The sequence below is a fragment of the Temnothorax americanus genome, unplaced genomic scaffold (genome assembly GCF_048541705.1).
Source record: "Temnothorax americanus isolate GAGA-0224 unplaced genomic scaffold, ASM4854170v1 Scaffold3, whole genome shotgun sequence".
In the NCBI taxonomy this organism is placed as follows: domain Eukaryota; kingdom Metazoa; phylum Arthropoda; class Insecta; order Hymenoptera; family Formicidae; genus Temnothorax; species Temnothorax americanus.
Window position 1 is genome coordinate 4269010 of NW_027509442.1, and position 14079 is coordinate 4283088.

Here is a 14079-nt window from a genome sequence, read left to right on the forward strand (position 1 = left end):
ATACAATACGATTGTCAGACTACCGAGATTCAGTCCTGATCGTAAACAGCAGTTTTATTTATCTCTAATTGATTATATATATCTAAAATCTTGTTTCACTTAATATTATTATTGTTCGCATACATATATCGTTGTACACACGTGACTCGGCTTAAATAATAAATACGTATATGTACACGGACTACACCTAATCCTAATAGGAGATCCGCTGTTACAATATAGTGCATCTCGCGTCAAGGGAGGATACCTCTGCGCCCTGTTTCATTTCCTGGCTCCGTATGTGCAGATACGAGTTCTCGAACTCCTTTTGCATCCATTCGGGCAGAGGGGTGTTCCAGTTCTCTGGCGGCTTCTCCCTCTTCTCCCAAACGTTGTTCCGATAATGCGCGCGCAATCGTTTCGCTCTGCGTTCCTTCTCGCTCCTGATCAACTCGTCCTGCAATGATTTCGTTCCGGTATTACATCGCGTTACGTTCGGATGCGTCATCGCCGAGACACGCGTAGCAACCTGCTTACATATGCCTCTTCCGATTTGTACTTTTGCCATTGATAACAGTTGTGATAATCGGTCTTCCATTGATCGCAGTCGACCGTCTCGCCGAAAATGAAGTACTGATGAAAACGACCTCTGATACTTGTGCATTCGTCGTGCTCGTCCTTGTACATTATACAGGGTCTCACCTGACGAAAGAAAAAATATAAAATTGACAAAATATACAATGGAAATTATGGAAAAATGATGTGAACGGAGATGCAATCGTATATACCATCCACTCGTACTCGCGAGGCGATTTCTCTTCTTTCGCTTCGCCCATATTCACCAAGATATGTCAGTCTCGAGCTCTTTTAGAAAAATGAAATTGCCTATTTGCTCGCCGGACGCGTGTCCGACACGCAGCACGAGTCAGCACGAGTGTTAAATAACGCAAGCGATGTTAGGTTAGGTTAGGTATAGGTTAGGTCAGAGTGGTCAGACATGCGTCGATACAAAAGTGCGCATTCGACCATTGTTGCGGTTTATTTGAAATATGAAAAGTCGAAGTTCTGGGTACACACACATACCTATTCTTTCGTTATAAAACGAATTCGTTTATGAACAAAAAGGTGGGGATTTCCTAATCGAGTGCCAATGGGAAACCCAGTTAACGCACCTTTTCGTTCATAAACGTATTCGTTTCATAACAAAATTAATTTGAAGAATAGGTACCTTGGAACGAATTTTATATTTGTTTCCAACATGTATAATAATTCTATATTTTCAATTCACGTTTGCCTGCTGATTCATAACTTTTTAAATAATAAATAACAGTAAATTAGAGCATTGCCAATCAGAATTTTTTTTAAATGTTCTCAAGCCTTTTTTTAAAAATTAAAAAAAAAATGCAACTTTTTGAATACGAATAATGCAACGAAGGCGGTTCATGTAACTTGTATAACTTATTATCTAATATTCGACTTTTCTCTGTATCTACATATGTTTAATTTACGTGACTTCGATCAAACTCCAATTAATGTATATAATCGACGATTAACTTTCTAATTTGTATTAATTTTGTGACGACAACACGATTCTCTACCATGCCGGTTCAATCGATCGATCAGGATAACTGGAATTTGATCAAAGTCGAAGATATTTATTCACGCGAACATTTGGATGGTATATCTTTTTGTTGGTATAAAATATAATACTTTTCAAAGAACAAAAATATATCAACTCCGAATTAATAATTAAAAATAAAGGTCAAAAAATCCTTTTCGCGCCGCTAACTGAAGTGCGCTCCGATTGGTTCGATTTACGTCGATTATTTCTGGGGAAATTGGTCGCGCGCGCCACGAGTCTTTTGTGTTCGCGCGAGTGTACGTATAAAATTAAATTCCCTAGGTCTGCAAAGCCGAGTGACAATTGCGAAAATCGAAAAACACTTCGCGGTTCGGCCTTCGGCTCCGGCTCCGGCTGTCGAAGAAGCAGCGGTGAAGAGGTTCTCGGGTCTCTGTCACTTTCCTAACCTCTTCGCTGCTCGCGCGCGGATGTCCCGGTATCTCTGGTGCCGTGTAACTGGTGTGATAATCAATTACCGGTGATTTAATCGCGCGCGAACAATAACATGATGTCGCGGTCAGTGCGAGCGGAGACTCGTAGTCGTGCCAAGGATGACATTAAACGTGTGATGCAGGTAGTTGATAAAGTTCGCCATTGGTAAGTTTTTCCTGTGTCGCGTCGGAGATCGAAGGAAGAGAAAAAGACGGACGAGGAGAATCGCCGGGTCTCGCGTGTTTGTCGCTTATCTCTCGGAAGATGATCACGGATCGTAAAAGTGTAACAAGTGCTTTTTGTTTTGTTTCATTGTCGAAGGGCGTGCTCCCAAAGATACCGATGAAAGACTACAAGGCGGTTCACTAATGTTCATAGTTGAAATACCCGGTTTCGAGTATAAAATTATGTAGAAACTGCTTGCGCGATAAAAGCTTTTAACTTGCTTAAAAATAAACGTTTGAATGAGAACACGATCAGTTCGGTTGGCGATTTCATAGCTGAGCTCTAGACAGAGTGATAAAGTTTGTCGCAGCAACAAGGACAAACGTATAATAATATATAGTTTTGTTACGAAAAATAAAATATTTTTCTCTCACCTTTTATTGCACAAGAGATGTTTGTGCTCCTATATTTTACTAAAATCGTTATTTATATGAAAACAATTAACAGAATGTATATATGATTGCAGGGAAAAGAAATGGGTTACAATAGGAGAAACAACTATGAAAATATATAAATGGGTTCCAATCTCGACACTCGATCAGGTATTTCACGCAAGAACATACGTTATGCCGATCAAAATCAACCGAAGCAGATAAATTGTATAAATATAGAACAAATGTTTTAATTTATAGAAGAAAAAAGGAAAGACAGTTTCCGACAAGGAAAATGGTTTACCGAGAAAAGGAGGGATAGAGTCGTCAAATTCTAATTTTGGACTTACAGAAGATTCCAATACATGTGAGTGTTTGGCGTTGACGATTTGCGACGGCGTTATTGTTGTGGATTAACAAAATACGGATTTTCTGACACGCTAGGTTTCTCCACTGTTAGCGATTCCCAAGGACTTACAGATTTCTCTGCACACCTGGGCTTTTCGGAGGACTCCAATTCTCAAAACAGTGAACCTGCACCCAAGAGATTGAAGACTGACTAACGACCTACAATCAGCGTCACCGCCAACATATAGGGACACATTTAGGAATCTGTCTCTTTCGTGAATGAATTTGCACTTGATAATTTTACGTTAAGTCATACCTCTCAATATAACGGATGAACTGCAAGAAAAGATTTTCTTTTCTGTTTCATCCAAATTTAGTGAGATATAGATAATATATATAAATATATGAATATATATACAAAATATATACTTATATAATTACAAATAGTATCAATCCTATGAAACGTTTTGAATTATGTATAACGGAGTTTATTTTTTTATATATAAATTTATTACGAATTTCCTCATTGAATTTAGAAACTAGAAACAACGATCGGCTAATTGACTAGAATAAAATCAGGCGAGTGATCAATCCGTTTATGTATGTATGTATATTATTTTTACACTAAATTTTTAAATCTTGAATCCATCGCTTATAAAGCCATCCATTATTGTATGCATAGGGTGAAACTTGGAATCGAACTTGGGATCTGTCGACTATGAATCGATCGCTCCTACACAGAACAACGCATCACCCTATAATATCGTTTCTGTATAATCCTTTCAGATGTGATACGTAACTCCGTAGGAACAGTCGATTCGTCGACAGGACCCTGATCCATGTACGTCTCGGACTATAAGAAATTGATTAAAGAATTAAAGTTTTGAGTGAAAGAGTATGAAACGATTGTAACCCATTTCGGGAACAATAAAGTAGTACACATGTACGTTATACGTAACCCTTCAAAAATTCGGGGGTATGATAGACTTGAAAAGTTGAAAAAGGCTTGATAATAGCCTTTGAAAGAAAAGGCTTGATAATGGCGGATTGTACATTCGCCACGATTGTGTAATAACATTACAGTATTATTTTCTTTCAAAACTATATTTTTCTCGCTATAACGATACACGGTTGTATCAAGGATTATCTTTGCAAAATAATCAACCGGTATTATAATTAATTTTGCAACAAGTCAAGTGCTGAAAAAACACGTACATACATATACATATATTTTACCTTCAAACATAGTTCACGCTTCTGATAGTCTATAAATATCATTGCATATATCTCAAATATCATTTTTTTCTATTGATACTATAGGAGAACTTGCATTCCTGTGCGTTACGTTATAGCACCCTGACATGTACAAAATAAGCTTGGGCTCATACGAATAAAATAGTTGAATGACCTCTTAATCAGTGCATACTATACATCGCTTATATGAAAACATTACGATACATTTGTAGTATGTTTGTACAAAGATATAAAAATTAGTAAGAATATCTTTAGATGCAAAGATATTCTCGCTAATTGTTATAGCAAGTATTTCAAAATGTAAGAAAGTGCGTGTGTGATTTGTGGAAATATCTAATTTATAATATTTCCACTGAAATTGTTTAATGAAACATCAAGTCAAAATTTCATCACATAAGTCGCATAAAGTTTGAGGAATATTCTTCATTTTGAGATTTTTAAGATAAAAATATATGTATATTTATGGTTTTCATTTTTACAAAAAATGATGTACATTTAATATTAATTTAAAGTATTTAAAAATTCATATATATATATATATATATATATATATATATATATAACATGTATAGAAAATTTCATTTGATTAAATATTTTACTTGAGCACTATTACCAGGGCAATATTTTACCGTCATACTGCACGAAACAACCGGTTTGTTTTTCTGTCAACGAGTTCAAAGTATCCAGAATGCAACTGACGCTCGTGGCGACGTCCATCGGAGCGTTGCTGCCGCCTAGATCGGTACGTACCCATCCAGGATGCAAACACGCCACTAAAATTCCATCTGCTTTCAGATCGATGCTCATCGATTTTGTCGCCGCGTTAAGTGCCGCCTGTTTCCCAAATGAGATTAGATAAGATATTTTGCAAAATTATTTCAAGTGCTTAATGATGTAAGATACATATTGATTAATTCCAGAGTGTAACGTAGGGATTTCACATTCTTTAAAAGTTAATTACATTTTCAAGTTATACGTAACAAGTAACAACAGCGCTCTACAAATTTTATTAAACGCACGTATGTATTTCGATAGAACGCACATCTTGAGCTTAAAGTTTTACCTTGCTGCATCTATAAGGATAAAAACCACCGTCGTTATTTTCAGCAATACTGCCCAGGATAGACGTCATATTAATAACCGCTGCTTTTCTCACGCTTAATCCCGTTTTATCCTCGGAATTTTTCGCAGCCGTCTTCAGCAACGGCAGGAAAGCCTTGAATAAATTGTTTCCTCAGTTACGAATCGACGGCACGTCGTCAATGTAAAATTCATAAATGTAAAATGATTGCATAGGCGTACTTTTGTCAGCATAATCGGTGCCACGGTGTTTATGAGAAAACCGTCTGTGATCTGCTGCTTCTTCACGAGGCCGAGACGCGTGAATTTACTGGAAATACCAGCGTTGTTGAACAGAACGTTGAGACCAGCGCCATTTACCCTTTCGTTGACCGTGTCCACGACCCTCGCGTAGCTATTCGTGTTTGTTAAATCTGGGAAAAGACAATGTAAAGTTATTTCACGAACAATATCGATGTTAGAACTCGCTACGTGTACGTTTGTGAAAAGTTCAAGTTTTGTTTTACCTTGCGCGATAAATTTTTGATAAACCTGGTTATCTTGTATTATGCACAAGCATTTGTCAGAACATATGTCATGTATCAATGAGGACTTACTGACATAATGGCCTGACACAGCACTTCTTATATCTCCATTAGATTGTAATAAAATAAAAAAAATTTTACTATTACTTCGATTTTACATTCTATAATAAAGTTAAATATAATTCGTAATTAGTTTATAATAAAATCAGAGAGAAAAAACAGATATTGCCACTTTGACATTACATTAATTAATTAAGTTTCATAATCTAAAGACTTCGGAAAAATTTGTGTCACAGGAACTTCAAAGTAATATATTTCGCTACAAACTTAATCCGATATATATATATATATATATATATATATATATATATATATATAGATATATAGATATATATATATATATAGATATGCGTTACATTTTTTTTTAAAGAAAATTTCAATCAAATTATCCTTAATATTTATTTCATCTTAGGCTGAGTTTGTCTTGACGCTTTCAGCGCTGTAAGCACCATTCTGTCTTCGTTGCACAAACGAATATCAAACGAAGATAGAGCGATGCTTTCAGCGCTAAAAGCGTCAAAACGCGGCTCCATAATATCTATAAGATAAACAAGGAATAAATGACAAAAACATGTCCGTATCGTGCGATATTTTTAAAGATTTCCAGACTGCTAAAGTGCTAGTCACGTCGCAAGAATTGTTCACTTTGGCGCAATGCTAAACGCAAGAGATGGCAAATAGTGTATAAGGGAATTAAAAGATTTTGAAGAATGAGGCAATTTCGCGCGACTGTCTTTATATTTATTTAAAAAATAAGTATATGATTCATATCGCTGTTTTGTTGAACGTTTTATATATCGATTTGCGAGGTACTATACACGCGAGACGCGACGTAGAGATATTTCTGTTATGCGTTAATTCAACTTTCTAAGTAATGCGATAATTCTCATTATCGCATTTCAACGAATCACCGCATATCACGCGCCGATAAAGAGTGAAAATTGATTTCTTTATCTCGCGCGCGCAAGAAGAAAGGATCCATCTTTAACGTTAGAAAACTCTAGAGTCAGGTGTTATCAGATAGCACGTATCGATCAGCACCGACTCGGCAAAATCGTGTTGTTTTTTTTTCCTACGATAGGAACATTCGCGACGTGTTCCGCTCTGGACGTTCTAGATCGTATAATTTCAATTTTTCCTCATCTCGCATCCGCCCGGTGCACGGTCGCGGATATGAAAGCACGCAAACTGAATAAGGCGAAAGCGTGGTTGGTCTGTTGCGAAAAATCGCAAACCGTCGATTCTGATTCGAGCGATCGAGAAACCGAGGAGCACAAAGCGCGGAATAAAGTGGAGAGGCTGGTGGGCAGCAGGGCAAAGAACAAAACGGAGGGCAATGTGGTGAATAGGGGCAAAACGCAGAGTGATATTGAGATGACTGAAGTGGCGAACAAAGTGGAGAACCAGGCAAACAGTGAGACAGAGGATAAAACGGTGAACAAGGTGGTGGACGACGTCGAGAATAAAGTGGAGAACAAAGTGGAAAATCAAATAGATAAGACGGAGAATAAATTGGAGACCAAAACGGAGGATGACATTGAGAATAAGATGGAAAACAAAGTGGAGAACCATGTAGACAAAGTGGAGAATAAACGGATGAGCAACACGGAGGGTGATATCGAGAATGAAGTGGAAAATCAGATGGACGGGATAGAGAGTAAACTGGAGACCAAAATGGAGGGTGACATCGAGAATAAGATGGAAAACAAAGTAGAGAACCAGGTAGACAAAGTAGATGATAAACGGATGAGCAACACGGAGGGTGATGTCGAAAATGAAGTAGAGAACAAAGTAGAAAATCAGATAGACGAGACGGAGAATAAACTGGAGACCAAAACGGAGGGTGACATCGAGAATAAGGTGGAGAACGAAACGGAGAACCAGGTAGACAAAGTAGATGATAAACGGATGAGCAACACGGAGGGTGATGTCGAAAATGAAGTAGAGAACAAAGTAGAAAATCAGATAGACGAGACGGAGAATAAACTGGAGACCAAAACGAAAAATGACATCGAGAATAAGGTGGAGAACAAAGTGGAGAACCAGGTAGACATGGCGGAGAACGAAGTGGAAAACAAAGTGGAAAACCGGATGGACAATACGGAGAATAAACTGGAGACCAAAGCGAAGGGTGATGTCGAGAATAAGATGGAGAACGAACTGATGGAGGATCAGGTAGACGAGACAGAAAATAAAACGGAAAGCAAAACGGAAGACGATGTCGAGAGTGAAATAAAGAGCCAAGTGGAGAGCAAAGTGGAGACAGGCAGCATTGTCGGCAATGAGATAGAGAACCAACAGAAGCAGGAAGATATTCTTTCCGTATCACACACAGGTAAGATATTGGCATTTTTCTTCGACCTTCAAAATGTTGTAACGTATATACGAATATATATTCAATCACCATGACGTGTTCCTATGCTAAAATCAACCTGCTAAAATTGTGAAATATCATTGTACGTTTTGTCACTATGTTACAACCGGTATAACCAGTATAATCAGTTGTGCATCATTTTTCAAAAATTAAATTATGCGTATTTTTAAGTTGTTTTCGACGCTTGATCTAGAGAACGGTACGAATCTTGCACAATTAGTAAAAATAAGGAAATTTTTACAAATACGAATCTCCTTTTAATTGAAATCCAGTTTGAAATCGACAATCAATTATCGTTTAATTCGAATCATTGAAGTTCATGATGAATAAAAGAAAATAAAACGTCAATGTTCATTTTGGAACAAGATACTGCAGCTACATTTGAGTGCAACATTATTGCAATATAATGCAGTTTCATTCTTTACAAAGTAATCCGCAAATTGGATCGTATTAACTTTTTGCACTCGCTTATATACTCGACATCACATTTCATTCCCGCAACTTGAATGTCGAGTTATATTCAACATGGATACTTCTAAGAGTTTATTGTATTTTTTTATGTTATTAAATCTTTATATATATATATATATATATATATATATATATATATGACGATGCGTCATAATAAAATCCGATTTTATTTTCGGAAATAAACAACTTTTATTTAATTATCGAGTTATTGGAATGAATTGTTGAATTTCTTACAGAGTGCAAAGGGTTAAGACTAAAATCTATTTAAGTCCGGCACAAAAATCCTTACGAAATAAGATCTGGAAACGTGAATTTACAACAATGTTAATTTTCAACATTAAACAAGTTCTGACGTGTGCAGGACTATAGAATTTCGTCGAAAACAATATCGAAGCTACGGAATGATATCGTTATTCTTGTTATTTCTGAGAAAGAATCCCACATTCTCTACAAGAACTATCAAAGTTTTGAGGAATTTCCGATATAATTGCAAATCATCTCATTCGCGGTACATCTTTCACAACAACAACATCATCGCGACGATAAACAAGAGAACTTATCGCGGGGCGATTCAAATTTCTCGCGCCAACCCAGCAAAATGAACTTATTATTATTATAGCGAACAATTAATAGAACAGCGAGAAGTTGGCAACTTACCTATCTCGATGATTTGTACGATCGACGATTTGTCGGCGAGCGCGCGTAACTCCTGCAAAGATTTCCCTCATTTTTCTTTCTCCTCTTTCCGTTTAAACGCGATTCAAACGAGAGAGAGAGAGAGAGACGAGGGAGACGAAAAGGTCCGTCGCAATTATCTCTCAACAGCGGTTTAACGAGATCACGTACAACGCGATAACGTGAAAAACCGGTTCCAGATGCTCCGACTCGGCCGGCCGGAGTTGCTTGCGCAACGATCGACGCACACCGGTAATCGAGTATATAAATCGCGTTCGCTGACTCACCGCGCCGCGCGCGAAACCGCGGCGACGGAAGGGGAAAACCGCGGAGAGAGGAGAGAGGAGAGAGGAGGACGACGAGAGAGGAAAACGGTATAATAGATGGCGGTGACGGAGGCGTTTAAGGTTACGAGAAAGCGTCCGTCGGTGTCAGTGTGACTTAACCGTTGCTCCGGTCGAATCAAGTTCGGTGAGGAAAGGAACGGCAGAGACCTCGACCGCCTCGACGCTTTGACGTTACGGTTTATTACGGCGCGAGGACAAATCGCGGGAGAAAAAATTCATTCCTTCGCGCGAGGAGCAAAGAGAGTCGCGATGGCGCCGATCGGTAAGTATACGTATACCGTTCTCTCCCTCCCACGTGTGAAAGTTGCGTAACGCGCGACAATCGACAATTCTGCTGATCGCGCCGGCCGATCCGATTACGCGCGAATCGACGAATGCGGATTGATCGATTAATGGAATTAAACATACCCCGCCCCGCCCCGCCCCGCGGCCTTACCGTCGCCCTGCTCGCGTCGCGGCAGGTCGCGAAGACGTTCTCCGGCGGCCTCGGCGACTCGACCAGGTGCCGCACCAGGCCCAGGCCCAGACCGCGGTTGCAGCCGGTTATAAGGATCGATCTCATCGCGTTGTTCGCGTTCGGTTGACCCGGATAACCAAGACCAGCGTCGTCGTCGACGTGAACGAAACGGGGGAGCGCGGGGTGCGCGTGCGGAACTAGTGCAGTATAGTAGAGATCGAGCGACGACACGCGCGTGTGTGTCTCGCGACCTCACTATCGCTTTCGTGTCTTCGTGACGTCGTGACGGCGCGGTTGGCGCGGCGCGGCGCGGCGCGGCGCGTCACTGACGGCTGACGTCACGTGCTCCGACTATCGTGAATTGCATGTCGCATGTCGCCGATTATCATGGCGACACTGACGGTGTTCGCGCGGCTCGTGTCACTTCGGCCCGGGCACGCCAAGCTGCTCGGGTTAGCGCGCCGGCAGAAGACGCCCCTCGCTGGATGCGACTTCGGTCTCGTCTACGGCAGAAGCGCGATGGCCTGCATGTGCGGTGAGGCCGGTGAGTGTCTCGGCGGGACAATCCGAACGATCGGAGAGTAATCGCGATTGCGGTTTGTTATGTAAAAAAATTGCGCCACCGGCTCGCGCGCGCCAACTCAACCCGAGACCCGAACGATTCTCGAAATCCAGTTTACCGTGATATATTTCCAAGGATGACGGATGTCGATACCCGAGACGTCTTTCCATGATAATTTCTAGCCCCTTTTTCATTTTTTTACAACGCTGCGCAAAGCTTAACTTTGGAGAGAATTTATCTCATTGGTCCATTTCTATCAATACAGATTAATTTTAATCTCTGTTTAACTTATCTTTTATCTTTATTTAGTTCTAAGAATTAGAAAAAGATAAAAAGAGTAAGTTAAACAGAGATTAAAGTTGATCTGTATTGATAGAAATGGATATAAGAGATCTTATACGTGGTATAACGGATGAAATTGTCTTTCAGCGGATCAGGGTTACGCGTACGATCTCTTGGTCATCGGTGGAGGATCTGGAGGTCTGGCAGCGGCCAAAGAAGCTGTGGGACTGGGAGCGAAAGTCGCAGTTTTGGATTACGTGTCTCCCTCTCCGATTGGTACCACTTGGGGCTTGGGCGGTACCTGCGTCAACGTGGGATGTATACCGAAGAAACTCATGCATCAAGCTGCGTTGCTCGGTGAAGCTATTCGTGTACGCAAACGTTTTTAATTGTGGCGATTAAAGTGACGTAAATGATTCGCATCTGATTTGTGACTTGTCTGATTTGTAGGAAGCGGCAACGTTCGGTTGGCAGCTAGATCCGAAGACTGTGAAAATTGATTGGGAAGCCTTGAGAACCTCCGTACAAAATCACGTCAAGTCCGTCAACTGGGTCACTCGTGTCGAGCTTAGAACAAAGTTAGTTGTTTTTTCATTTTTCTGTTTACATATCAATTCACGTCTGTATTATTAATTCTGTTCGTGTATTTATTCATATTCATATTGGTACCATATTTACTTTTTTTACACAAGTTTATCTACACATATCCTGTAAAATTACGTTTAATATAATATTTTATTTCCATCCAAATCCATGACTTGACCTAAAAAAGTGATTATAGCAATATATTATGGCAATCATTGCCAATTCATCGTTCGTAAACTGAGTCATCTTGAAAATTACTTAATTAAAACTGATCAAAGTGTAAGGATACGTGTGAATAATCATCACTGATGTGTCACGGATATGTGTAAATAGACCTTTACTCCGCATGTTAGTACCTATCTAAATATTTACTTTGGAAAAGTATTTACCTATGTAAATATTTACTTATAGGAAAGTTGAGTATTTCAACGCTCTTGGACACTTCAAAGATGCACACACGGTAGTTGGAACTACTAAGAAGGGGGAGGAAAAAGTTTTTACGGCTAAAGACATATTAATCGCGGTAGGTGGCAGGCCCAGGTATCCCGATATTCCAGGTGCTGTAGAATACGGTATAACTAGCGACGACATCTTCAGTTTGGAGCGGGCTCCAGGAAAAACCCTCGTTGTTGGTGCTGGATGTATCCTTTTTCAATAGAATTTTATACGATTTGTTTTTAGATTTTCCATCGTAACATGTGTAAAAGTGCAAATTAAGATTTTCCTTAGCGATGAGATATAGATATTGGTCTGGAGTGTGCCGGCTTTCTTAATGGCTTGGGTTACGATACAACGTTAATGGCTCGATCGATTGTGTTGCGCGGATTCGATCGGCAAATGGCGGAACACGTTGCCGAAGAGATGCAGCAACGCGGCGTGAATTTCATCTATGAGGCGAAGGTTAAGAAAATAGCGAAACAAGAGGATGGCCGCCTTCTGGTTGACTGGGTCGACAAGGTATGCATTTATCGACAAATTTAAACGTACAAATGCAGAAATAAATCCGCATCAGAGTGTAATATAATTTGAATTTTTTAGGATGGTCAAATTCATCGAGATGTCTATGACACTGTTTTATTTGCTATCGGTCGACGATCGCTCACTCAAGAGCTGAAACCGGAGAACGCCGGGTTGAAGCTTATTCCAGAAACTGGAAAGATCGATGCGGTTAACGAACAATCGAATGTTCCGAACATTTACGCAGTTGGCGATGTGCTTCATGTAAGTTTTTTTTTTAACACGTATCGGAAATATGTCGTGAACAATTACAATTTACATAATTTTACAATTTAAATATTTTTATTATTTTAATATTTAATTATAATGCTAAATACAATTGAGAATTTTAATGTAACATAACATAAATACAACATGATAAAATAATTTTTTGATATGTTTGTTACAGAAAAAACCCGAATTAACGCCCGTCGCTATACACGCGGGTAAATTGTTGGCTAGAAGATTGTATGGTAATTCGACTGAGAAAATGGATTACACGAATGTAGCGACGACGGTGTTTAGTCCTTTGGAATATGGATGTGTCGGACTGAGCGAAGAAGCGGCAGTCGCGCTTCACGGGCAAGATGAGATAGAAATTTTTCACGCGTACTACAAACCAACGGAATTTTTTGTACCCCAGAAAAGCCCCGATCGTTGTTACGTGAAGGTCGTCGCGCTTAGACACGGCGATGAAAGGGTGCTCGGAATGCACTTTGTCGGGCCCAATGCGGGCGAAGTAATTCAAGGATTCGCGGCTGCTATTAAGTAAGCGCTTGATCCATAACGACTCGCCGATAATTTCTTTAAAAGTTAAATTTCAGAGTTGTATAATTCATATTTTATTTTTTCGCAGATGTGGCTTAACAATACCGAAACTGAAGTCCACCGTCGGCATACATCCAACGGTAGCGGAGGAGTTTACGCGCATATTCATTACTAAACGTTCGGGCTTGGACCCTAAGCCGCAAAGCTGCTGCAGTTAGATCGATGAACGCGTATCGTTCATCGTGCTTTTCTCGATTACATTCACAGATTTATACCGATTATTCATTAGAAGATAACGCGGTCCATACTCTTGTGGCTCAGAAGTCAGCCGAATATCTTTTAGCTGAAACAGTTTTCCCATCGTTACGTATGAAAAAACCACCGTTACACGAGAAATACGCTGAAATACAGCAGTATTACATGAAATAAACAGCGAAAGAATATATAGAATCCAGAAAGAGAACAGATGATCCGTTTTAATTATGTCACATTAATAGCACCTTTTTATATATATTATTTTTCCAAGGAACTTACGTACGCATTATAGCATACGCATTATCGATGCAAAAAATTATCGTGATGCTTATTTGATAGCTTATTAATAATAAATCAATATTAATAAAATGTTGAAATCATGACTGACATGATTGCAAGTAGTGATTGCTTTT

General features: G+C 39.4%; 4 protein-coding genes across 9 annotated transcripts; 2 read left to right on the forward strand and 2 right to left on the reverse strand.

Moving 5' to 3' along the window:
- Positions 1-83: 83 nt before the first annotated feature.
- On the reverse strand, positions 84-3118 carry LOC143900613 (synaptic plasticity regulator PANTS). Of its 2 annotated transcripts, none has more exons than XM_077412163.1 (3): positions 2979-3118; positions 517-681; positions 84-436 (listed from the first exon to the last, which is right to left on the reverse strand). In XM_077412163.1, exons 2-3 carry the CDS (start codon positions 664-666, stop codon positions 212-214), a joined length of 375 nt encoding a protein of 124 aa, XP_077268289.1. In that variant the 5' UTR covers positions 667-681; positions 2979-3118; the 3' UTR covers positions 84-211. The 2 variants fall into 2 exon arrangements, with proteins under 2 accessions (XP_077268289.1, XP_077268288.1); XM_077412162.1 differs by lacking the exon at positions 2979-3118 and adding an exon at positions 768-934.
- Bcl7-like (chromatin remodeling complex subunit BCL7B-like protein) lies at positions 1924-3400 on the forward strand. Its single transcript, XM_077412166.1, has 4 exons — positions 1924-2197; positions 2724-2799; positions 2890-2995; positions 3073-3400. The coding sequence occupies exons 1-4, from the start codon at positions 2106-2108 to the stop codon at positions 3189-3191; spliced, it is 393 nt and encodes a 130-aa protein (XP_077268292.1). The 5' UTR covers positions 1924-2105; the 3' UTR covers positions 3192-3400.
- Positions 3024-10332, reverse strand: Sni (SDR family oxidoreductase sniffer). 2 transcript variants are annotated; one of them, XM_077412161.1, is made up of 6 exons: positions 10198-10332; positions 9397-9448; positions 5533-5723; positions 5294-5446; positions 4860-5064; positions 3024-3162 (listed from the first exon to the last, which is right to left on the reverse strand). In XM_077412161.1, the coding sequence occupies exons 1-6, from the start codon at positions 10321-10323 to the stop codon at positions 3149-3151; spliced, it is 741 nt and encodes a 246-aa protein (XP_077268287.1). In that variant the 5' UTR covers positions 10324-10332; the 3' UTR covers positions 3024-3148. The 2 variants fall into 2 exon arrangements, with proteins under 2 accessions (XP_077268287.1, XP_077268286.1); XM_077412160.1 differs by lacking the exon at positions 3024-3162 and having other exon boundaries at positions 4665-5064.
- On the forward strand, positions 7043-14053 carry Trxr1 (Thioredoxin reductase 1). Of its 4 annotated transcripts, none has more exons than XM_077412141.1 (8): positions 7043-8229; positions 11210-11433; positions 11513-11640; positions 12059-12288; positions 12390-12604; positions 12686-12868; positions 13053-13411; positions 13500-14053. In XM_077412141.1, the coding sequence occupies exons 1-8, from the start codon at positions 7068-7070 to the stop codon at positions 13627-13629; spliced, it is 2631 nt and encodes an 876-aa protein (XP_077268267.1). In that variant the 5' UTR covers positions 7043-7067; the 3' UTR covers positions 13630-14053. The 4 variants fall into 4 exon arrangements, with proteins under 4 accessions (XP_077268267.1, XP_077268271.1, XP_077268268.1 ...); XM_077412145.1 differs by lacking the exon at positions 7043-8229 and adding an exon at positions 9766-10023; XM_077412142.1 differs by lacking the exon at positions 7043-8229 and adding an exon at positions 10453-10762.
- Positions 14054-14079: the final 26 nt, after the last annotated feature.